Source organism: Phycodurus eques, chromosome 1 (assembly GCF_024500275.1).
Source record: "Phycodurus eques isolate BA_2022a chromosome 1, UOR_Pequ_1.1, whole genome shotgun sequence".
In the NCBI taxonomy this organism is placed as follows: domain Eukaryota; kingdom Metazoa; phylum Chordata; class Actinopteri; order Syngnathiformes; family Syngnathidae; genus Phycodurus; species Phycodurus eques.
This window is the reverse complement of record NC_084525.1, coordinates 19,504,686-19,529,809: the sequence shown is the minus strand read 5'-3', so window position 1 is coordinate 19,529,809 and position 25,124 is coordinate 19,504,686. Positions and strand designations below refer to the sequence as shown.

The 25,124-nt window shown below is 41.3% G+C and overlaps 2 protein-coding genes across 2 annotated transcripts; both read right to left on the bottom strand.

Moving 5' to 3' along the window:
• Positions 1–1,011: 1,011 nt before the first annotated feature.
• zmynd12 (zinc finger, MYND-type containing 12) lies at positions 1,012–21,457 on the bottom strand. The gene is made up of 8 exons (XM_061681906.1): positions 21,083–21,457; positions 16,828–16,957; positions 8,369–8,540; positions 8,127–8,296; positions 7,901–8,023; positions 7,727–7,808; positions 4,136–4,281; positions 1,012–1,433 (listed from the first exon to the last, which is right to left on the bottom strand). The coding sequence occupies exons 1-8, from the start codon at positions 21,220–21,222 to the stop codon at positions 1,311–1,313; spliced, it is 1,086 nt and encodes a 361-aa protein (XP_061537890.1). The 5' UTR covers positions 21,223–21,457; the 3' UTR covers positions 1,012–1,310.
• A 542-nt stretch (positions 21,458–21,999) lies between these two features.
• LOC133405179 (epithelial membrane protein 3-like) lies at positions 22,000–24,638 on the bottom strand. The gene is made up of 5 exons (XM_061681919.1): positions 24,558–24,638; positions 23,615–23,717; positions 23,441–23,543; positions 23,211–23,351; positions 22,000–22,525 (listed from the first exon to the last, which is right to left on the bottom strand). The coding sequence occupies exons 2-5, from the start codon at positions 23,690–23,692 to the stop codon at positions 22,350–22,352; spliced, it is 498 nt and encodes a 165-aa protein (XP_061537903.1). The 5' UTR covers positions 23,693–23,717; positions 24,558–24,638; the 3' UTR covers positions 22,000–22,349.
• Between the last annotated feature and the right edge of the window lie 486 nt (positions 24,639–25,124).

Here is a 25,124-nt window from a genome sequence, read left to right as displayed (position 1 = left end):
CAAAAACATGCTGCATAACTGAGTACTAATATGAGTACATAGTGGCGAGAAGATTACTTGTAAATAATTGGGTGCAATTAATAGCTGTCTGGGATTGAACTGTTTGGTTTACAACAATGCAATGTTTCTGCTTCGGTGACATGCTGGAGCTCTGTGATGGTGTGTGGCGTCTGCTGACTTCAGATAAGTCAAAGGCCGTTTGATGTTGGGATGTGCTACACTGGTACGAGATATGAAGCAATCACCCTCACCGTTACATACTGTCCATCATTCTGAAAGTGTTAAAGAAAAGGCTCACAGAAGTGGTTATTAACAAATGTTCCAAATGGTGTAAATACTTCCCTTTCTTTTTTCTTTTGTTTTTTTAGATGAAAATAAAGACAAGTCATTATTGAGAACGAAAAAAATGTCCCTCTTCTGTTTTCATTTCAACTACTTACTGTCAAACACTGTTCAAATATGAAAACATCTGCTGAATATGCAGATGTGGATTTAGACATTTTGTCTAAATACAAATTTTTTTGTTGAATTTCCTACAAAAAAAGTATTGCATTGTAAGAGGTAACAAGTATGAGTCCATATACCCATTAGGTGCCTTTGATACTTCCCCATTTCACCCCAAAAACAGGTTAGATTTTCCACTGAATTCGTATTCATTGTGCTAAATGAATGTTATGCTACTGAAATCCAAATTGGTCAAGCTCCCACACTTTTTAATAAATTCAATGCAAGCAGAAAGTGTACATGCAATTCGTAAAATATGTTAGCTTTCTGACAGGGTGGACATTTCTGGCTAATGTTAGCGTTTTATGAGTACAAGTTGGACTTTCACTTAGCAACATGTGACGCCAAAGGCACTTCATAATGATAGTACGATGTAAAAAGATGAGGGGGAAAAAATACGTTTTAATAAAATCAAACTAATAAAATGTAAATGAATACATTTTATTATTATAACTAACAATGTAATGAATACAAAATGTGTCAAATTGTTACACTAATATTGCCATTACAATAAATTATTTCATGAGATAAATAAATATGAAATTAAGAAATGCTTGTTAACTAAACAATGTTTTGGGGAGAAACCACTAAATCAATAGAACAAATATCATGACTCTTGACAATATCAATTTGCAGTGTACAGATTAAATAATGTTAACTAAACAATGTTTTGGGTAGAAACCGCTAAATCAATAGAACAAATATCACGGCTCTTGACAATATCAATTCGCAGTGTGCGGATTAAAAAACAAGAGTGGATTGTATGTGGCCCAGGGGCCATCCTCTGCCCAACCCTGGTGTGGAGGCTAGGCGGACGTCAGCTGCGGGTCTTTACTCAGCAGCAGCAGCAGGGCCTGGATGGGCTCAGTCAAGTCATGGTTTGGTATCAGCTGGCTCGCTCCCAGCGCCATGCGTCCAAATCCCAGTGCCTGACGCACACACACAAAGCGGAAACAAAGACAAGCAAAAGCAGCTGCCACACTCTGGAGAGGGAAAGCTGATTTATGTAATATCAGCTGCAATCTGACCCGGCCTGCTTTACTCAGTCCACTTTTTTACCTTTTGGACAGTGTTACCTGCTCCGCTATTTTATTTATGTATTTATTTTTATTATTATACATGTGATTATAATCCATCATGGAAAAATTTAATTTACAATACTCTACATATTGTGTTGCGCAACACAGAGAGAAATCAGATCAGAGGGAAGGATGGACGGAAGAAGAAAGAAACAATTTAAAATATAAAGACAGAATAAAAAAGAATGTAAAGAAATAAACTGGTTTTGTAAGGTACTGAAGCCGAAGGTCACACACCGCACACTTTAGTATATTCGTGTGTTGATGTGTGTCTTTACGAGGCTTAGCCTAGTAAGTGACGTCAGGAGCCTGGAGTTAATCGGGTTACCGGGTGTGACCATCTCCATGCTCCTTTTGAGTGCTTTGATTTTGTATTTGTGTGTCTCATTCCTTGAGCCGGCAGCATCTATGAAACTCCCTCGTCAATAAAATTTTGGCTTTCAACATAAAGTTATAAACAACTGACCAAGCAACAGCTCATAACTCGAAACATTTTTAAACTGGGGCACTCCGAAATGAAAGGACTACTGTATGTGCCTTGGCTTAATAAACATTGGAAAACAATGGTATACATCGCAAACTTCTGAGAGGTGGTCACTATCCTGTGAAATTCTCAATCCTATTGCATCACTTTTCACTATACTATAGTTTTCAAATGACAGCTCCTGCACCGCAACCCACAAATGGAGGCACAATGTGGCCATATGGCGTCCGAAGTCTCACTCAGACCGAAGTTATCATCATACATTATGACTTGGAAAGAAGAAAAGTGGTCAATATAGCGCGTTGTTTTTTTTTCAAAGTAGATCAGTGCAGACAAGCAATGAGAGAAACTAGAAGGACTGTGGCACACGTTTGCTCCTTTGTATGAAACAAACTATTCAACAAACTATATTCCGCACGTTTTCTAGGCCCCACGCACCCTTCAACATCCTGACATTGGGTACACACCCACAAAATTAAGCTTACAAAATTCCAGGAATTTTCAAAGTTGGAAAAAGTCCATGGGAATTAGTGTGAATTTATGCAGACTACTGGAAATTTATGGGAATACACCAGGAACTGACCAAATTGAAAGGTTGGATCTTAATTGGGCCCTGAAATAAGAGTTGAGAATTTTTTTTTTTTCATAAACTGACTAAAAGAATCAGATTTAGATAGTGTTACCCTGATTTACAATGAGGGTTTTTTGAGTTACGTGCTGTCAGTTGATTGAATTGCTTGCTTTATGTTGCGAGCCAAAATTTGAGGTACGAGCCAGCTTCAGATACACCACCATTCCAGTGAAGTGAAAAAATGTATCAATTAAGATACTGTAATGCCCTCGCACGTGGGCAAAGAGAGCAACCTATTCCGCATGGATGTCTACTAATGACAAAATGTTTATGCTTGAATATGACATTTTACCATTATATTTCCCTAAATTCCAATAAAAAGTATTATTCCCAAATTGAAATTCTAATTTGGAATATTTCCAAAATTCCACATCTTATTTTCCCAAGGAAATTGCCCTGATATTTTCTACCTCTTTGCAACCCTAATAGCCAAACCTTTTGAGCCGCACACTCCCTTCAACATCTCAATTGAGTGGGCGCACCCTCACTGTCCCATAAACTCTCTCAAAAGAGCAGTTTAGCTAATAAAGGCAACTTATACTAAACCAAAGTAGGTAAGCAAATTATACTAAACCAAAGTAGGTAATAGCCAACAAACATGTCAGTGTTGTAATTGTGCAGCTGGCATCTATCCAGGTGTGAAAGGTCTGCCAGACACTACTTCAGCTTAATGGAAATAAGGGTTGCAGCCAGGCAAGGTTTTATAAGGTGTAAAAGTCACCTGTCTAGTAGAGAGACTTCCGGTGTCATCTGTGATCTATGGACGATCTCATTCAGCAGACAAACAATTTCCTTTCCGATTCACTTAAATCAGTACACCTACACAATCTAAAGTAAACCGATAAATGTTTCATAAATCAAAGTAGAGAGATGATATACAGGTTCATCTCAATAAATTAAAATATCGTGGAAAACTTCCATTGCAGAACTAAATGAAAAAAAGTGAAACTCATTTTATAGCGTCACTACACACGAAGCGAAATATTGCATAATTTTGTCTTCCAATTTTGATGTTTGTAGTTCACAGCTTAGAAAAGTGTTAAGCACTTAAACATTAAAGTTATGTAATGTAATGTTTTCTTTAACTCATGGGACTTGTCAATGTCAATAAACAAAATTTAAGTAATGGCCTGTAGAGGATTAAAAACATTAAAAGTAACTCTCTTTACCCCAATAATATACAGTATTGTTAAATCAATAAGTGAGCTGCATCTAATCACAGAGAGCTGGTTTGTTTTCAAAGACGTGGAACGTAGTGTGTAGGTCACAGTGCAGCTTCCACTAAATCCCTGCTGCATCTTTGAAGCTTTAACAATCACAGATAATCCCACACGAAGACGGCCGACTAAAGGTAAAGTATGCAAAGGGGTAAAATAGGGCACTGTGTCACTGTGTTTGCTGCCTGTTGATTCCCGCTAACCTTGGCAGGTGACTCACCTTGGTGGCATCTCCACCCAGGAAGGAGAGTATGGCCAGGGAGTGGGCCACCAGAGCCAACTGAGCGGGTTCCTTCCGGGTGTCATCCTGCTCAAACTCTAAAATGGTCCTGAGCATCTTGTCCACTTCCACTTGCTGACCTTTATCTAGTTAAAGGACGATAAAGTTTTGATAATACCTTCCTTGTGCACACATGACTAAAACTGTTTGGACTGGTCGCCAGTCAATCACAGGACACAGAGAGTGCACAGGGGCAGCAGAAATACCCTAAAAAAGTGTGTGTGTGTTGGGGGCACAGCTGTTTTGGGGCATTTGTTCATTCGGGGGGGTTTGGTCAACACCAACAAAAATGTTTGCCCCCATACAGAGGGGAACCTTGCCTCGGGGCACTTCTCCAAAAAGTGTGTGGGGGGGCTGATTACCCCCCCGCCCCCCCAAATATTGAAGTTGTTCTAGTAGGCTTTTCCCGACTTTTGTTTGTTTTCGAGCAGAAACTTGAATGTTTTATGGTAACACTGATTCTTATTTAGAACTGTTCATAATTCCCTCCATCTTGACTACGGCCCCTGTTCCAGCTGAGGAAAAAAACAGCATCAAATCATGATGTGCTGCCACAACTCTGCTTCAATGTAGGCATGGTGTTCTTTTGGTGAACAGCAATGTTGTGTTTGCAGCAAACACAACATTTTTGAAATGATGGTCAAAACGTTCAACCTTGGTTGAAAGATTTTGCAAAAACACTTAAAATCTCCCAACAGATGGAAAAGTGTGTTATGATGAAACCAAGGTTTGAAATTGATAGTATACATGAGCAACTACTCACACTTACATTTGTTCCATGGACAATTTACAGTCATCAATGAACCTAACATGAATGTTTTAGGAATCTGGGAGCAAACCAGAGTACTCGGAGAAACCCAACGTAAGCAGGGGGAGAACATGCAAACACCACACGGGAATGCCAGAAGCCAAATCGTTGAAAAGGTTTTAATGCAGTAGTCTCAGCTTAGTCTAACTAATTAGTCTTCAAAAGACAGTAGTATGTAACAATTATATTTTAGGTCAGCACAGTGAAATAATGGACAGCACGTCAGTGTCAGTGGTTATTTGCTTGTATGCGCCCTACAATTGGCTGACTACAAATGGGTGGGGTTTACCCCGCATCTCGCCATAAAATAAGCTGAGATAGGCTCCAGGCCACCCGCGACCCTAATGAGGACAAGCGCTATAGTTTACATTTTGGAGGTTATCTTGTCTAACGCTATATATGTCAATTCACGGAATATCTTTCATGTTGTTTTATTTATTTGGGTCTTGAGTTGATAGGGAAATCCTGCTCTAGTGTGAAGCATCCACTGGCAAATTACATGGCCGCTAACAGGCTTAGCGTCATATGTAGGGCAACAGCTGCGATAGAGGCTTGCAGTGCGGATGCCACACAAACAAGGACGTGTCAGCAGTGGTCTCTTAGCATGCGTGGCGTAAAGCTCAGCTTTAGCCTTCCGGTTGTACAGCCAGACGGTTCAGCTAAATTTAACCCTGTTGTCTTTTTTCAGCAATATGTCAACGAAGCTATTTCATCACAAGCGTTGTTATTGTGATGTCGTATGCTGAATTTGCTTGACTTTGTATGGTTCCAATTTCCAAGTGTTATTCACAACATACCGTATGACCATAAGGCGCACTTAAAAGTCTTAAATTTTCTCCAAAATGGACGGGGCGCCTTATAATGTGGCGCGCCTAATGTGTGCACCGAGTTCCAAAATCTGTAACTGTTGTTGTGTGACTTTAATGAGCGCTGCGCTTGACTGACTGGGAGCATTTCCTGCCGACACGCTGCTTTTATAGAGGAAAGGCGGACGTGACTGAGGACAGCATGCGGACGTAAAGGGGGGAGAGTTTGCTTGACAGAGGACGCTAAAGACACGCCCCCAGTAGGTATATAGTTCCGGTATGTGCATCGGTTTGGCTAAGGTCCCCCGAGCAGCCGCGAGAGAATTCAAGATCAACGAATCCATGGTTCGCAAGTGGAGGAAGCAGGAAAAGTCAAGAAGATGAAGCTGAGTTTTCGCGGGAAAAAAAAGAAAAACAAACTGCGGAAACAAGGCGAGGTGGCCAACTCGAGCAATGGATTAATGAGCAAAGAATAACTCGGGGCTTGCCATCATTCCGGGAGGCTTGACGAACCGCTGGACATCCGTGTAAACAGGGCCTTCAAAGTGAAGTCGCGAGCGGCGTGGAACCGATGGATGACAGATGGCGAACACAGCTTTACTAAGACTAGGAGGCAGCGCCGGGCGAGTTACGCCACAATTTGTGAATGGATTGTGGATGCTTGGGCTAACGTCTGCTTGCACTGATGTTCGACCTTTCGCACGGCAACGAGACTGACTCGAACCTGGCGTGTTTGATTGAGAACTTGCTCAGGTGTTCATTTCAGATACAGAAGATGAGGACTTTGATGGATTTGTGGATGAGGATTGATCAAAAAATAACATGAGTACATTGTTAAGTACTTCAATAAAGTACAACCGAACTCAGTTTTGCTCCAGCTGCCTTTTTAAAAACATTGTTTTAGCGTGCATGCATGCTACCGTATGTTTTAAGCTAGCGTATGTTTTACAACACGCCTGCGCCCAATAATACGGTGCGCCGTATGTATGTGTTAAATACAGAAATAGACCTCGTAACTGAGACTGGGCCTTTTAATACGGTGCCCCTTATGGTCGTGAAAATACGGTAGATGAAGTAAGATGTGTTTTTATCCCCTTTTCATCATAAAACAACAGTGCAAGCTGTGTTTCTTAATATACAATTTATATTTAATACAGACTAGTTCCGATTACAAAATTCATTCATTTCTACACCACATATCGCCATTGGGGCTGCATGTAAGCTGGAGCCTATCCCAGCGACTTTGGGCGAGAGGCGGGGCACACCCTGGACTGACTTGTCGTGGGACAAATATAGACAAACAACCGTTGACACTTCACATGAAGGGAAAAGATTATCCAATTAACCTAACGTGCATGTTTTGGGGATGCTGAAGTAAGAGGTAAGAAAAAAACCACACAGGCACTGGGAGGAAATGCTGTATTCAGACTCTATTCAGCCAAAATTCAAACCCCGAGGGAGACCACTCGCCGACCGTGCCACCTTCAATTGCCAAATTTTTAGATTTAGTTCATATATAGCATTCTTGGATTAATTCTTACTGTGTGTCTGTCTGACTTCCTGTTTTTACGTCATCAGCCCCTAGCTTGTCCCTGAGTCCTGTGAACTCTGCCAAGCAACAAGTGACAACAATGTGCATCGAAGCAATTCTGCTGATCTACATTGATGAATCTGTGAGATTTACATCTTTAAGATTTACATTTTTAATTTCAGTTTTGATGTTTCATATAGACTTAGGTTTCCATACAGTATATGGGGTTGGACTTGGAAGATACATTTAAATATAATAAAAGCACATAAGACAAAGAGTATAACTTTACTGTGTTGGGGGGGGGGGGTCATTTAAACACGGCACAGGCACGAGTAAATAAATAGTATCTTGACTCATATGAGCATCGCTGACATCACAAGACATACCAAAGGATGGCTCTGCCATGCCGGGGTTCTTTTGCATATTTTGCAGGAGTTTGGCTAAATGAGAGTGCCAAGTCTCCGCCACCTAAGGAGAGAAATACATTTGGATGAGACCTAGGGGAAATAAACAGAATATGATCACTCTGGTAAAGGCATCACTGCTGTTTTATATTTCACCTCTGTGTACAAGGAATGAACAATAGAGGGCTCCCCCTGTTTGACAAACACATCAGCCATGAGGAAGTAACCTCCACAAGTCACTGTGCTATCCAGACCAAACTCCTCACTGGCGAAATATATCTGAAAACATATCAGATAGAAAACCTCATTTGATGTTATATTGAATACTACAAGAAACTATGAACAATGTGTATAAACCGAGTTTACCCATGACGACACGCACATCGTTTGCAAAGTGAAAAAGAGCTGCCTCAAAATGTCCTGTAGCTGTGTGGAGACAGCCCATGCTCCTGTGAAGCCGGTGGTGGACTGCATAGCCACATTCTGGACTCTTCAACACCGCCCACTCTGCTTGGGACAGGAGCTCCGCTACCAGGGCCAGATTACCCATGCCTGCGTGACACAATCACACAAATACAAATGTGCTGCACAAGAGATTGGACGAGCAGGGGGACCACTCCTTACCCATGTTAGCATCAGCCAGCAGCAGGTAAGCAGGCACCAGTTGGACCGTGTTGGGTCCGTACACATCTATGGAACAGCGCAGGCAGGACTGGGCGGCAGGCACAGCATCCTGATGCTTCCCCTCAGAGAGTTTGCTCTCCGCCACCAATCTGCAAATCTCAATCAGCTCTTTCTGCACAGGAGAAAATTCAATTCATCCATCCATTTATTTGCTATACCATATATCCTCACTAGGTTCAGAGGTAAGCTGGATCTTACCCTAGCTGACTTTAGGCAAGGGGCATTGTGTAACCTTGATGGTCGCCAGCCAATCACAGGTTACATACAATATAGACAAACAAGCATTCACTCTCTCATTCACGTCTATGGAAAATGGAGCTGCTGAGAACTAGAGTGGGCTAACTCCATTTGTAATGATCTATATGGCAATGATTGCTTCTTCTGCATACTTATTTTTCTTTTACAGGAATTGTGGTTTTCCTCAGGTTTTAGTCTATTCCAAATCAATTCTTTTTATATATAGAAAAAGTAATTTCTCGTAGTAATAGAAAAAAATAATTATTCTTTTCATATTTCAGGAAAGATGATGACATTCAATTATACTAACAGGCAGTCGCACTGGCACCCAAGCGAAAGCACTACATGCTTTCTGAGTCTTCTATCAATCTCTGAACTTCACTTTATGGGTTGTTTTTGCCAGGAGGTCAAGCCTGGTTTCATGGGTGTGGCCATCTTGGAAATGGGAGTTGGCCCAGTTATTGCAATGATAAATCAGGAAAACTGGTGAGTGCAATAATGGACTGCCCTCTATTTCAGAATTGTCACCAAACCTTGATTTAGACCTGTGTTCATCTGAAAGATATGCAGTTTCTCTATTCATTTCTGCACTTGACATAAAATTCAGTTAGTCCACTCTAGTTCTCAGTGGCTCAATATAGAGTCTTCAGTTAATGTAAGAAGCATGTTTTCGCAATGTTATAAGAAGCCGGAGTACACAGGGAAACCCCATGCAAAATAATTTCCTGACCAATTATGTGAAATTTGATCATTTTCCATGGCACACCTGAAGAGCTCTCATGGCACACTAACGTGCCATGGCAAACAGGTGGAGAATCACTGATTTACAGCACGCCCTCATTTCAATGACGTTGGGAGGACAGGAGAGAAACAATGCATCAACAGAGAAACCATTATTAAGTACTATAAGTGCTATGTCCTCTTAGCATGGTGATGGATAGATACATTCTTTGAATTGAGAATATCATGTATTTGGTCTCATCTGCTGCAAGGATCAGATTGAGATTGGGAAATTATTGGTTTGTGTCAAATGCTTGCTGGAGGATCATAAGTTTGCAGTGTTAGAGGGGCAATACAGAACTGTATCTACTGCATTTAGATGAGCTTTGCAGTACGTTATGGAGGATGTAATGTTATTGAAGATCAGGACAGGTGTAACTCATGGAGGCATACAGAGCAAAACAACTCAACCTTCGCTCTGACACTATAATAGTGCAAGCATTGGGCAGGCAGCCAATATAAACTTGTTGTCAATGTTACAACATCCATTCATGATCTCTTTTTGCTAAACTTGCAGTGTAAGCAGCATGTGAACAGAGTAACATTGTGTCCCACGGAGCTATACGTAGCTCAGAGATGAAAAGCTGTAAAAGGAATCCATCACCGACAGCGCTTTCCCTGTGCACTTAAGCTGTAAAACATCACCATGATTCCAATATACGAACAGGGCAAGGACCGACTATAGGATTGAATCCTAAAGGCTACGCATTCTCTGTGATGCTGTGTGGAGAAGGGAGAAAGTTTCCATGGGACAATACAGCCCTCTGCCTATATGAGCTCTTTGTCCTGGTGGCATTACTCAAGTCACTCCCTCAGTGCAAGGCCCCAGACTGGACTGTGACAAACAACATTCTCGATTCTAATGAAACCAAGATTGAACTGTGTCTTTATGGATTTTCCATGTCCCCCATATGCCTGTGTGGAGTCTCTCCTGCTGCAGTACTATTTTGGATTGATTTCTCTGTATGTGTGAATGTGTCTATATGTCGGGCCTCTGAAGGAGGGTGTGCCCCACCCCCTCCCCCAACCTCCCTTCTCCTTGAGCCCACTGGGATGGATACTACAGACTCCAGTCACCATGAAGTGGGTAATCGACATGAAAAATGAAATAACAGTTCTCAGAGAGGTTTTTTCTTTGTTGTTGGTTATTTTGGGGTGAATCTACTTTTTAGCTAACAACTTTGTGATATTGCAGCCCTTTGCTAAAATCATTAGAGTTAATTTTTTTCCTCATTAATGTACACACAGCACCCCATATTGACAGAAATTTTTTAATTCTTGAATGTTTTGCAGATTCATTAAAAAAGAAAAACTGAAATATCACACAACCATAAGTATTCCGACCCTTTGCTATGACACTCATATATTTAACTCGGGGACTGTCCATTTCTTCTGAAATGGCTTATTTTGAGATGGTTCTACACCTTCATTGGAGTCCAGCTGTGTTTGATTATACTGATTGGCCTTGATTAGGAAAGCCAACCACCTGTCTATATAAGACCTTACAGCTCACAGTGCATGTCAGAGCGAATGAGAATCATGAGGTCAAAGGAACTGCCTGAAGAGCTCAGAGACAGAATTGTGGCAAGGTACAGATGTGGCCAAGATTACAAAAAAAATTCTGCTGCACTTAAGGTTCCTAAGAGCACAGTGGCCTCCATAATCCTGAATTGAAGACATTTGGGGGAGAAGAGCCTTGGTGAGAGAGGTAAAGAAGAACCCAAAGATCACTGTGGCTGAGCTCCAGAGATGCAGGGAGATAGGAGAGAGTTCTAGAAAGTCAACCATCACTGCAGCCCTCCACCAGTCGGGGCTTTATGCCAGAGTGGCCCGACGGAAACCTCTCCTCAGTGCAAGACACATGAAAGCCCGCATGGAGTTCGCTAAAAAACACCTAAATGACTCCAAGATAGTGAGAAATAAGATTATCTGTTTTGATGGGACCAAGATCGAACTTTTTGGCCTTAATTCTAAGCGGTATGTGTGGAGAAAACCAGACACTGCTCATCACCTGTCCAATAAAGTCCCAACCGTGACGCCTGGTATTGGCAGCATCATGCTGTGGGTGTGTTTTTCAGCTGCAGGGACAGGACGACTGGTTATAAATCGAAGGAAAGATGAATGCGGCCAAGTACAGGCATATCCTGGCCAAAAACCTTCTCCAGAGTGTTCAGGACCTCAGACTGGGCCGAAGGTTCACCTTCCAACAAGACAATGATCCTAAGCACACAGCTAAAATAACGAAGGAGTGGCTTCAGAACAACTCCGTGACTCTTCTTGAATGGCCCAGCCAGAGCCCTGATTTAAAACCAATTGAGCATCTCTGGAGAGACCTGAAAATGGCTGTCCACCAACATTCACCATCCAACCTGACAGAACTGGAGAGGATCTGCAAGGAGGAATGGCAGATGATCCCCAAATGCAGGTGTGAAAAACTTCATCATTCCCAAAAAGACTCATGGCTGCATTAGCTCAAAAGGGTGCTTTTACTAAATATTGAGCTAAGGGTCTGAATACTTATGGTTGTGTGATATTTCAGTTTTTCTTTTTTAATAAATCTGCAAAGATTTCAACAATTCCGTTTTTTTTGTGTGTCAATATAGGGTGCTGTGTGTACATTAAGGAGTAGGAAAAGAAAATTTAAATTATTTTAGCAAATGGCTGGAATATAACAAAGAGTGAAAGATTTAAGGGGGTCTGAATATTTTCCATACCCACTGTATATACACACACACACACACACACACATTTTACTGAATTCAAAATAATGTGCTTTACTATTTTTAATTTTTTGGGGGAAATGGTTAATTTAAAAATTAATGGATAATAATAATTATATTTTAGCATTAAAATATTATTTGTGTCAAAGAGCTTCTGCGTACTGCTGTATTATCTTTCACAGAAACATAAACAATGATTTTTGGTATTTACTAATACTAGGGCATATTCTCCTGTTCGTGCAAAAGTCTTCTGTTTACGCGCTTGACCTGCGCTTAATGACTTCTGACAGACCCCTGTACGTACCGGGCAAATATGTGCGCAACGGCCCATGAGGCGTGAGTCACTGAAGTCTGGAGAAAGCTTCAATACCTGGCAAGTGGAGTTTCCGTGAGATATGATTGCCATAGAAATCCATCCATCCATTTTCTGAGCCGCTTCTCCTCACTAGGGTCACGGGCGTGCTGGAGCCTATCCCAGCTGTCATCGGGCAGGAGGCGGGGTACACCCTGAACTGGTTGCCAGCCAATCGCAGGGCAAAAACAAACAAACAACCATTTGCACTCACATTCACACCTACGGGCAATTTAGAGTCTCCAATTAACCTACCATGCATGTTTTTTTGGGATGTGGGAGGATACCGGAGTGTCCGGAGAAAACCCACGTAGGTACGGGGAGAACATGCAAACTCCACACAGGTGGGGCCGGGGATTTAACCCTGGTCCTCAGAACTGTGAGGCTGACGCTCTAACCAGTCGGACACTGTGCCGCCGCCATAGAAATCTCTTTGGAAAATATGTCGACGGGCTCCAACACGCCCGCGACCCTAGTGAGGATAAGCGGAACGGAAGATGAATTCATGAATGAATGTCGACACGCTAAATGTGAAATGAGCCCCCGTAGCGGACCCGGAATTTAGGCAACACCAGTGAGACGTGAGCACCCCTTGTCTAACAGGCTACATTGAAGGAGCATGCATTTTTGTATCCTCTATTCAATAAATACTACAATACTACTAATACAAAAAAAAAATAATTTAACCAGAATACTGTGCTTATGAGTGAACACCTGTTCGGATGGCCAGCAGTCGGGCCATCATAGGAAAATCGAAGCTTGTGAGCCAGCTGTTTATCAGGGATGCACTTGTAGCAACCATACTCGCACCACTCATACAGTACGTGGGCGAGTCACTTAAATTAATTTCAAGACCAATGACGACATCTACTATAGCTCAAATTAAAACAAACTTATTCCAAATCAAACACACCATCGCATCATTGAGATGACTGCAGTTGTTGTGAGTGGCGCTTTCAAACAAACTCCAAGCCGTCATGCAGCCAGTCTGAAGTGAAAATGCCCTGTGCAGGTGCATGAATAATAGTGTGCTAGCGCCAGTGTTGGGAAAGTTCATTTTCTACGCGAACTACTTTAAAGTTCAGTTCACCGTTCCAAAACAGAACTAGTTCACGGTCCTTTTTTGTTTTTTCTCAATATGTTGCTCACGGTGGACGACTGGTTAGAGTGTCAGCCTCACAGTTCTGAGGACCCGGGTTCAATCCCTGGCCCCGCCTGAGTGGAGTTTGCATGTTCTCCCCGTGCCTGCGTGGGTTTTCTCCGGGCACTCCGGTTTCCTCCCACATCCCAAAAACATGCATTTATTGGAGACTCTAAATTGCCCGTAGGCATGATTGTGAGTGCGAATGGTTGTTTGTTTTATGTGCCCTGCGATTGGCTGGCAACCAGTTCAGGGTGTACCCCGCCTCCTGCCCGATGACGGCTGGGATAGGCTCCAGCACGCCCGCGACCCTAGTGAGGAGAAGCGGCTCAGAAAATGGATGGATGGATGTTGGTGACGAGCTATTCCCATTAAAATACTTGCATTCCATTTTCCCATAGTTGCCACCCATTCAGTCCGCACTACTAGTCAACTACAGCTTTCACCCTACAATCTCAAAACCTTAGGAAAAGCTTGAATGGTCTTTTTTTAAAATGAGGAATTAAAATAAAAACAGGACATTTGTCCTTAATGTGCAAACAAAAACACGTGCTCCACTATTTGACCTGAGTCTGTCGATCTCAGAGCCCTACTGGGTTTATATCCCATTAGCATTTATTTCATATATTCAGGACCTAAACCATTTTGTAATTTATAGACCAGTAGCAGAACTATAAAATCTATTCTAAAGCTGACTGGGAGCAAGTGTAAAGACTTTATAATTGGAGTAATATGCTCTGACCTCTTTGTTCTGGTCAGAACCCGGGTTGCAGCATTCTGAATGAGCTGCAGCTGTTTAATGCTCTTTTTGGGGAGTCCAGGCAGAAGAACAATACAATAGTCTAGTCTACTTGAGATAAAAGCATGGATGAGCTTATCCTGGTCTGCTTAGCACATGCAAGGCTTCATACTCTGCATATGTTCTTCAGATGGTAGAAGGCAGTTTTAGTAATTGATTTGATATGACTGTTGAAAGTCAGGTCAGAATCTATCAGTACACCAAGGTTTCAGACTTGGTCTTTGGTTTTTAAAGAGAGTGACTCCAGGTATTTACTAATAGCAATCATCTTTTCTTTATTGGCAAAAACAATTATCTGAGTTTTGTTGTGATTTAATTGAAGAAAATTTTGGCTCATCCAGTTATTTATCTGTTTTAGACAGTGACACAACATCTCAATTGAACTGTAGTCATCTGAGACACTGCTATAACTGTGTGAAATCTGCATAGCTATGATAGTCAAAATTAAAATTCTGAAGAATTTGACCCAAGTGTAGCATATACAGGCTGAACAGGAGGGGTCCAAGAACTGACCCTTGAAGGACTCCATAGGTCTAGGTGGACTGTATAGAAACTAACAAATTCACTCCCATTTACGCAGTGTCTCTGAACGCACCTGCATTCTCACCTATCTGTGACATGCCTGACATGAATGGTGGCCGTGGCCGTACCCAATCTGTTGCCACATACAGCATTTATCCATGACATGCTGTATGAAGGCTTGACTATAGTGTGTCCAGATGGGTTTCTTCCGGAAGTACCAAAACCACATTCACACCTCAGGGCACTTTAGAGTCTTCAATCACCCTACCATGCATGATTTTGGGATGTGGGAGGAAACCGGAGTGCCTGGAGAAAACCCACCCAGGCACGGGGAGAACATGCAAACTCCACACAGGCGGGGCCAGGATTTGAACCCCAGTCCTCAGAACTGTGAGGCAGATGTGCTAACCAGTGCCATAATTATTCGGGCACACGGCTCGGTAACCGCAACAGCCGTGATAGAACAGACTTGGCTTCCCAGCCTAATTAATAACATTAACTGGAGACTCTAAATTGCCCGTAGGCATGACTGTGAGTGCGAATGTTTGTTTGTTTCTATGTGCCTTGCGATTGGCTGGCAACCGGTTCAGGGTGTACCCCGCCTCCTGCCCGATGACAGCTGGGATAGGCTCCGCCACTCCCGCGACCCTTGTGAGGATAAACGGCTCAGAAAATGGGTGGATGGATGGATTTAAGATTACGGTAAACCGTAAGATTACGCTTGCGTTACTTCCGGCTTAATTTCAATTTTTATTTGACTAATATACGCTACATCGTATATAAAACATACATTAACTATACATGTTTTATGATGACGACAGTTTTAGTCTGGAAAAAAAAATATTTTTAATGAAATGCTTTTGCAGGTTCCACTGTTATTGATAATTATTTTATGTCATTATTAGCAGTAAATCTAGTTCTAATGTTTGTTCTATCTGCCACAACTTTACCTAAAAAAATAATGAGAGAGCTAGGTAATGGCGGTGCTGGCCTTAATGGCACCCTGTGCCAAGTCCCCTCGGTGGTGACTTCTGGCCCCTAGATGCTGCTCCCTCCCTTGACAAAATTCTTCACAATTCTGTGCCGTTGGTGTGTGGCAACTTTAAATAACATTTGATTATTTGGTGAATAGCGGCACGGTGGACGACTGGTTAGAGCGTCTGCCTCACAGTTCTGAGGTCCGGGGTTCAATCCCCTGCCCCGCCTGCGTGGAGTTTGTATGTTCTCCCCGTGCCTGCGTGGGTTTTCTCCGGGCACTCCGAATTCCTCCCACATCCCAAAAACATGCATGGTAGGTTAATTGAAGACTCTAAATTGCCCGTAAGCGTGAATGTGAGTGCGAATGGTTGTTTGTTTATGTGCCCTGCGATTGGCTGGCAACCAGTTCAGGGTGTACCCCGCCTCCTGCCTGAAGATAGCTGGGATAGGCTCCAGCACTAGCTGCTTATCCTCGACCCTTGTAAGGATAAGCAGCTCAGAAAATGGATGGATGGATATTTGGTGAATATATTTATCAACAGCATGCCCCCTCCCACCCAGAGTGCCCCTGTGTCAGACACTTTGCAGAGGCAAATTTCCACTACTGAATTTAGGGACTTACAGGTTCCACAGCACTGGACACAGGTGAAGTTGTACTATTGTGCGCCATGTGCATGTGTGTGTGTGTGTGTGTGTGTGTGTGCGTGCGTTGCGTGTGCATGTGTAATTTTTTTAATTTTACAATGATATTACTGTAGCCTGTAGGGGAAAACAGGAAACACATTTCTGGCAGGAAATGCTATACCGCTCATGGCCCAGGAATGTAATACTTTTACTTGGCATCAGATCGCATTCCATGGGGTATGTTACCGTTTTGAGTAGGTTTTCAATACGACCAGCCCGCTGCATACTAAAGAGCGATGGGGTGCGAATGGGGATGAGCAACTGGCAAATCCTCTTGTGGATTCCTATCCAGTCGGATTGCTGGTGGTCCGCATCACTGGTGGGGAAAAGAAAACCAGGAGAAAAGACCTACAGGTTAGGGGTTGACAAAGTCACAAACTTTTCATCTTAACTCTTTTCAAATGACTTGACATCAAATGTACTTTAATCTGACTTGAGTGATCACTTCTTGGCTCATTAAAAGGATAGGTTTTTTTTCTTTCACAATTTTAAAAAATTCTCAGTTATCTTAATACAAACCCCCATTCCAATGAAGTTGGGACATTGTGTTAAACATAAATAAAAACAGAATACAATGATTTGCAAATCATGTTCAACCTATATTAATTGAATACACTACAAAGACAAGATATTTAATATTCAAATTGATAAACTTTATTGTTTTTAGCAAATAATCATTAACTTAGAATTTTATGGCTGCAACACATTGCAAAAAAAGCTGGGACAGGTGGCAAAAAAGAATGCTCATCAAACACCTGTTTGGAACATCCCACAGGTGAACAGGCTAATTGGGAACAGATGGGTACCATGATTGGGTATAAAAGGAGCTTCCCTGAATTGCTCAGTCATTCACAAGCAAAGATGGGGCGAGGTTCACAAAGTGCGTGAGAAAATAGTTGAACAGTTTCAGGACAATGTTCCTTAACATTTCAAATTGTTTTTGGAAATTGTGGACGTCGTGTCCTCCGGGCCAAAGAGGAAAAGAACCATCCGGACTTTATGGACGCAAAGTCAAAAGCCAGCATCTGTGATGGTATGGGGCTGTGTTAGTGCCAATGGCATGGGTAACTTACACATCTGTGAAGGCACCATTAATGCTGAAAGGTACATACAGGTGTTGGAGAAAACATATGCTGCCATCCAAGCAACGTGTTTTTCATGGACACCCCTGCTTGTTTCAGCAAGACAATGCCAAACCACATTCTGCACGTGTTACAACAGTGTGGCTTCGCAGTAAAAGAGCGCCGGTACTAGACTGACCTCCCTGCAGTCTAGACCTGAATCCCATTGAAAATGTGTGGCGCATTATGAAGCGTAAAATACGACAACGGAGACTCCACACAGGCGAGGCCGATATTTGAACCCCGGCTCCCAGAACTGAGAGGCAGATGTGCGAACCAGTCTTCCACCGTGCCGTGGCGCATTATGAAGAGTAAAATACGACAACGGAGACCCCAGACCGTTGAACAGCTGAAGCTGTACATCAAGCAAGAATGGGAAAGAATTCCACCTACAAAGCTTCAAAAATTTGTGTCCTCAGTTCCCAAACGTTTATTGAATGTTGTTAAAAGAAAAGGTCATGTAACACAGGGGTAAACATGACCCCGTCCCAGCTTTTTTGGAACATGTTGCAGCCATGAAATTCTAAGTTAATGATTATTTGCTAAAAACAATAAGGTTTTTCAGTTTGAACATTAAATATATTATCTTATATATGATCTTTGTAGTGTATTCAATTAAATATAGGTTGAACATGATTTGCAAATCATTGTATTCTGTTTTTATTTATGTTTAACACAATGTCCCAACTTCATTGCAATTGGGGTTGTTAAATTTCACATATTTTTGGTTAAACTATCCCAAGGATCAAGAATTATAGGACACTTTACACACGCTATTTCTCAATTAAATTAATCAGTATTTCGGCTGGCTATTTTCATGCAAGAGAGCACCTGTATACCCCTCCCCAGATACTACTGAGCCAATGGCAAGTGCGAAATTCATTACCATGACAACCGGGGTGGAGCTAGGGGATAGGACAGGCAACAGGTGGCTTCCACAGAGCGCAGAATGTGGGGGAAAAGTGAGAACCCGTAAAGGTAGCAAACTCATTTTCACTCAGGGAGGCAGCAGTTCAAACACTGCACTGTGTGTATATGGCACATGGACAAAACTGTTACATAATAGTGGGGCAGAACTGCTAACTTATAGACACATTTTCAGAAATGGGCAGATCAAAAGATTACCTTATAGCTGTTTAATTCCACACTTGATGGGAGACAAAACTATTTGTACACAAGCTGTTAAATAGTCAGTTTTGCTGCTTTTGAGTCACCGAGTCATTTTCAGAAGTATCATCATACTAAATTGTATGCTTCTGCCGAACAGCTGCTGTAATTTTCTTCAGACTGATGCAACTAGTCCTGGCGTCTTGTATTTCTTTCCACTGGAGGAACACATGGGCTGCGGTCTCAGTGTTGGAGACAGAAGAAGCCAGCAGGGAAAATACTTGGGCCACATCACATCCAAAAGTAACTCTTCATCTGCCTCCACAATGATAACGAAGTATAACTTAAACAATGTGTTTATGATGGCGTACAACTGTGCTACATCCCTGAGAAGTGTTTTTGAGTTTGCCTTTCAAGGCAATCAAACTATTAGAAACATCAGGATGAGGCAGCACAATTCTACACCACTGCAAACTACAACAACAACAACAACAGGAAACAATGATAAATTCATAACAGTCCTAGTCAAAACTGAATACAATCTTTGTTAAAGCAGAATTTGTTGACTCAAAACTGTGCAGCTGTTATCCATCTGTGGTACGGACTGACTTTATGTAAACTCAGCATCGACTCTTTAGTTGGGTCAAAATTTGAAATTGAAAGGACTGAAATTTTCGTTATACTGACAAACCAAAGGCACATATAAAATGGAAAAGTAACTTCAGCTTTGCCATTTCCAAGCTTAAATATAAAAACAATTCTCAGCTGTAAAGCATTTCACCACTGCGTGTGTGTGTGTGTGCGTGTATGTCTATGTAGCTGGGAAGCAGCACTAAAAACTACACTAAAAGTCCACGTCCACAAACACACACTCAAAATATGATGTCATTTGCACAAAAGTGTTCAAACTGAGGCCATCAGCAGCAGCATGCTCATTGGTTCTGATGACTCTGGTGACCACCAGTTAACACGTTTGTGACATTAGTTCAATAGCAATATTGTACATTGCGCAATATTGTGCAGTAATGGGTACTGCACTTAAGTAGTAATCCAAGTATCTGTTCTGTATTTTACTTGAGTACTTTTCTGATTAGGTTTTACAGATATATGTACTTTCTACTCTTTACTTCCTCAATATAGGCTTTTTACCTCTTCCAATCTCCTTTACACAAGTGCCGAGTGTGAGAACCTTGGCCACCTTCTTGCTCATTAAAGGGTTAATAAGGATGCACTGGAGGGGAGTATAACAACTGGCCACAAAAGCAGTGGTGGAGCACTATTTTCCAAAAAAGGGAGCATTTTAGGTTTCCCCCCCCCCCCCCCCCCCCCCCCCCAAGTCCTCCACAGTGCCACACTGAATCTTTGAAAAAAAAAATGATGCAATGATCGAACAAATGACTATTACAACATACTCTGAGGGTTAAATGTTTTGGAGCTTTTCATAACACCTCTTCCATTTGTTTGTAGAATTGCAAAGTTGTAAAATTCTGAACAACCAACCAGACAGAATCCTTTGATGTACTGCGTGACCTCACGAGTCTTTACATACTTTAATTTAATTGTTTATTGGTCAAACTATGACATTCGAGCGTGTGCAATTGTTGGCCAGGGTAATTCTCAGCGTGGCAGTCACATGAATAACACCAAAAAAAATGTGCTAATTTCATTTCCAGTTCATCTTGGACCAGTCACATGTCGTGAAGGTCTACACGTGGACAGCACTGCCATCTAGTGTCTCAATCCACGTGTCCTGCCTTTCGTCTTGCAATGTAACGGAGTAGTTTTTTGTTTTTGTTTTTTTTAACGGTCTAAGTAGAATTTTCACGTATCTCTAATTTATTTTGTTACCTCTACTTCTGGCAATTTTCACTTCAGATCCACTACAGTACACGACTAGGATGTGTACTTTTACAGCACTTAACCATCTTCGTTATTCGTGACGACAATCAGAAGCCTGAACCGAGAGCAACAACGTCGCTAAGTAAAAATACAGTTCATTTATAAGCAATAAAAACAGTGTACAAATTCTAACCACTCGCTTTTTTAAAATACTTTCGCCTCAAATATTTAATAAAATGACCGATACTAATGTACAGCAGATGTCAGACTTTTACTAAAGTAATAATTCAGTAGGTGTAACCGATTTTTGTTTTTTGTTGTTGTTGTTGTTTTTCCTCAGGCAGAGATGACGTTCGTTTAGTTGATGGTCTTACCAGTAAAAGGTGACTCGACACCTGGCGCACTGCACGTATGCTCGTTTTTGACACAATTCACACAACTTTTCGGTTCCTTTGGGCAAGGCGAGAGGGATGATCTCCGTCGTCGGGAGGACGTCTTCCGGTTTGGACTCCATGATCCGTTCAGGACCCCAATAACACAGGCGTTGGGAGCCCCCGAGCTGGAAAACGTCGCCCTTTGCACTTGATAGTTGGGAGAAGCTGGCGAGTTGTACCTAAACATACAAGATTAACTTTGGAGACAAAAGGTTAATGCCAAGCCAATGATATTCCTTTTTGTTTTGTTTAGATAATGCGGGTTTATTTTATCCCCTTCATCTGCTTCAGTGAATCCAGAACGCTCTCACCGGTATGACGTCACAACACGACGCGTGTTCTTTGTTGTGTATTTGAACAGGCCACCAGTGGACGCGTTGTCTGAGGTCGTCATGGTAACGATCAACACTCCCCATCACACTATGGTGTCACTGTCTGCCTCATTCTATTCTTCTGTTGCCACAGTTGCGCGTACCTTTTTTAATTCTAGTACTACTACTACATCTAGTTTTTCTTCTATTACAAATTACCTATACCCGTACAACACTACATTTTCTTCTTTTTCACCTTCTTTTCTTCTACTTTTTCTTGTTTTTGGAACTGCATAAATATCATGCTTTATTGTTTTAAGTTTATACTTATAGCGTATATACTTTATATATAATTGCATGGTGTCTGAGTTTATATACTGTCTTTTTTTGTTGTCTACTAATTCTATGCATTAATATAAAGTATTCTTTGTTGTAATTATATCAAAATGTAGTTCGTGACTATATTTTATATATTTTTTGGGAGTATTTAGACTGTAACCCCTAACATGTTCTCAAAAGAAAGCACTTCTACACATTTTCTCTTTGAGTGACATTTATTACTACAATAAAAACTCTACAGGTACAAAAATAGATATTTGCATGCATATTTCTAAAGCGTGTGCTACATAATAGGGTATTTTCACACTGGTATTTGCTCATCAAAGGAAAAGAGTCATCATAGAAAATAAAGCATTTATAGTTTTATTTTTATTTTTATGAGTAAATATTGAGGATTAAATCCCTTGCTAAAAAAACATTCTCTTGAGTTATAATTGTGTGTTTACATTGCAGAAATAAAATTCTGTTGACCGAAGCACAGAAAGCAAAAATTACAAATTTGTGCCCAGTTTTATCAATATTTTCCATTATTGTTGACGCTCTGATGCTTTGCACGTTCACTCTTTCTTGCGCAAGTGGATGTAAATGATGCCGCTGCACAGCAGGAGAGGCACACACACCCAAGTGAGGATGAAGCAGTAGCCAAAGTGTCCCGAAGTCACTTCTCTCCTGTCCTGGAGGATTTCCTTGTTGTGTAATGTGTAGATGAGTGCTGCAGACAAGGCTGTCAGGCCTGAATAAAGACAAAGTAAAGTACAGTATGTTTTTTTGTTTTTTTTTGTATACCTGCACCAGTATGTTTCTGACATATTTACATTTTATATATATATATATATATATATATATATATATATATATATATATATAGCAGGGCTGTACTTAGTATCGCAACAGCCAAAAACAAACCCCCGCATAATTTACCACAATACATAGAGGTATCTCTGTACTCTTCTCTACATTGCTCCAGTGAATTCACTCACAAGTGCATTGCTCATATTAATATAGTATATTCACATAAGTAAATCTTATCTATTTGCCATCCATACTACCTGTAAACAGCTATTTTACATGTACAAAATGCTGTATATATGTGCAATACTTCCATCACGTGCCGTATATCACAGATTTTTGCATCTAGTATTGTTTACAAGAACACCACCTTGCTCTGCTCTGTACCATCTGCATGTATTTCATTTTATGTATTACTGTTTTATTTTTATTTAGTGTACAATGTAGTTTCGTCCCCACAGAGTTGGACTGAACTCACATTATTTTTTTACTGCTGTTGAGCACTTCGGTTAGGGAGTGCTGTTTACATCCAAATACTTCTCATTGCTGTCCACTTTGTGCATGTGGCACATGCCATTTGAAATGAATGCACGATTTGTCCAACAATAATGTTATCCCTCCACATTTACCTGCAAACACTTGACACAGTCCAGTGAAGTAGAAGAGTCCACCCTTAGACATGGTGAAAAGTTGACCCAGGAAGACAAGGAAGGAGACCGAGGAGAATACCACTGAGAGGACCATCAAGACCTGAACTGCATGAAGCCACTCTAAGAGACACAAACAAGTTTTAATTATTTTTTTTTCTCCCCATAATCCACTTTTTAATGAACAAGGTCAATAAAATAGGTGTTATTACCAGTTTCTTTGGAGGAAGCGCACAACCAAGTTCCTGAGAAGTTCTCATACCTACAGTTGTACCACAGGTCAGAGTTCTCCAACCCATCCCACACCCACCAGGACTTTGAAAGAAAAAGGTTCGGTGGGTTTTACTCAACTTGGTTCGTTGACACTCATTGACATTGTGTCCTACCTTCTCCATGGTCGAGATGAACAGCATGGCCAGGGTGACAAGATGCAGCAGAGTCACAAACATAAGCAGGAAGGCCATCTTGTTTTTTGTGTTGTTGTTTATTCTGCAAACAGCACAGTTTCAATGAGGACAACCAGAGATATGCATTGTATGACCAAGTTAGCATGCCTGTTGATTCTGCAGTAAATATCAGTGTTTGAGGACTTTCCTGTTTTGGAAAAACAAACTGGAAAGTGTGAGTGTAAAATAAAGTTGTTGTGTCAATCTACGCTGGAAACAGTGCAATCACTCATTGCTGAAACTCCTCTCTGAGTGGAGTATGAGGTGGCCTCATACTCCACTCAGAGCCGACCTGTGCCAGGGCCATAGAAATCTGCATGAGGCCAACATATTTACCCAGTTTACTCCTCCACCCCACTGAGATGATGGGGTTTTACATTACGGAGGGTAAACAGCCTGTAATTCCACTCATATTTGAGTGTGATTAAACCTGGACAAAGATGATTTTGGTTTTATACACATAAAACAAAATAAAATGGAGGAGAAAAAGAAAGAATTTAAGACTGGATAAAATGGTTTGTGCAGATCATTATCATAGGAGAGGCCCCTCTGAGTGGGTGGTGGGTGAAATTATGTCATTACACTAATTTCATCCATCAAAGGAGGAGGAATGGAAGGTATCGTAATATTTTGGCTAAGATGGACAGAAAAAAAGTAATGGAATGAAACAGTATTCCTTGTAAGAAATAAAAATGCAGAAAGGTGAATGATTGTTAAAGGTTAGTGTAATTTAACGGGGAACAGACATTATTGGGATTTTAATGACACGGCTTATCGCTACAAAAGTAGTGGCAGTGTATTTTATTTAATTAAGAAAATCAATGTGTCATTAAATAATAAAAACAGCATTCCATAAAAAGTCTAAAAAAATGTGCCTCCTTACCCTGATTATTGCTCTTGCTCTGAATCAGACCCCAGGAGCAGCCTTACTGCTGTGATCTCGCGTCCAGTAGGTGGTCCTCTCCTTTCTGGGCTTGCCACACCCCTTTCCCTTTTCCCACTCACTCCATCCAAACTTTCCAAGATGAACGCCCATTTCCTCTGTGCACAACAGAGCTCCCTTTTTCTCCGCCTCGATGTACACCACAGTGCAACTCCACTCCCCCCCCAAAAAAGAACTGGACACACCCTGGCAGCACGTAGAAATTACAAAAACACAAGAGATGACTTATAATAGTGTCCATTGACAGTGTATCATGGGTAATTTATATTCTGTGACAACTACTGATTATTTAGAGCAGTGGTTATTAACTCACCCAACTTTGAGCACCCACATTTTTCCAGGACTAAGATAATATGTTTTTTAAAATAGCATTTGAAAAGTGCATGGATGCCATCTTATCATCATAAATGGATATATTTACAATGTCTTGCAAATTAGACATAAGGTTAAGTTTGTAGTTTTTACCCTCTCTTCACTAATAAATCCTCTAGCTGCCTGAAGTCCATT

Coding starts and splice junctions, on each gene's coding strand:
- zmynd12 (XM_061681906.1), bottom strand. CDS start 21,222: ATGGAGTCCAAACCGGAAGACGTCCTCCCGACGACGGAGATCATCCCT. Junction 8,541..16,827: donor TTGAAAACCTACTCAAAACG/GTAACATACCCC, acceptor TCTCCTGTGCAG/AAAGAGCTGATTGAGATTTG. Junction 1,434..4,135: donor TGGGTGGAGATGCCACCAAG/GTGAGTCACCTG, acceptor TGTGTGCGTCAG/GCACTGGGATTTGGACGCAT.
- LOC133405179 (XM_061681919.1), bottom strand. CDS start 23,692: ATGGCCTTCCTGCTTATGTTTGTGACTCTGCTGCATCTTGTCACCCTG. Junction 23,544..23,614: donor TCATCTCGACCATGGAGAAG/GTAGGACACAAT, acceptor TTTCTTTCAAAG/TCCTGGTGGGTGTGGGATGG. Junction 22,526..23,210: donor ACTGTGTCAAGTGTTTGCAG/GTAAATGTGGAG, acceptor GTCTTTATTCAG/GCCTGACAGCCTTGTCTGCA.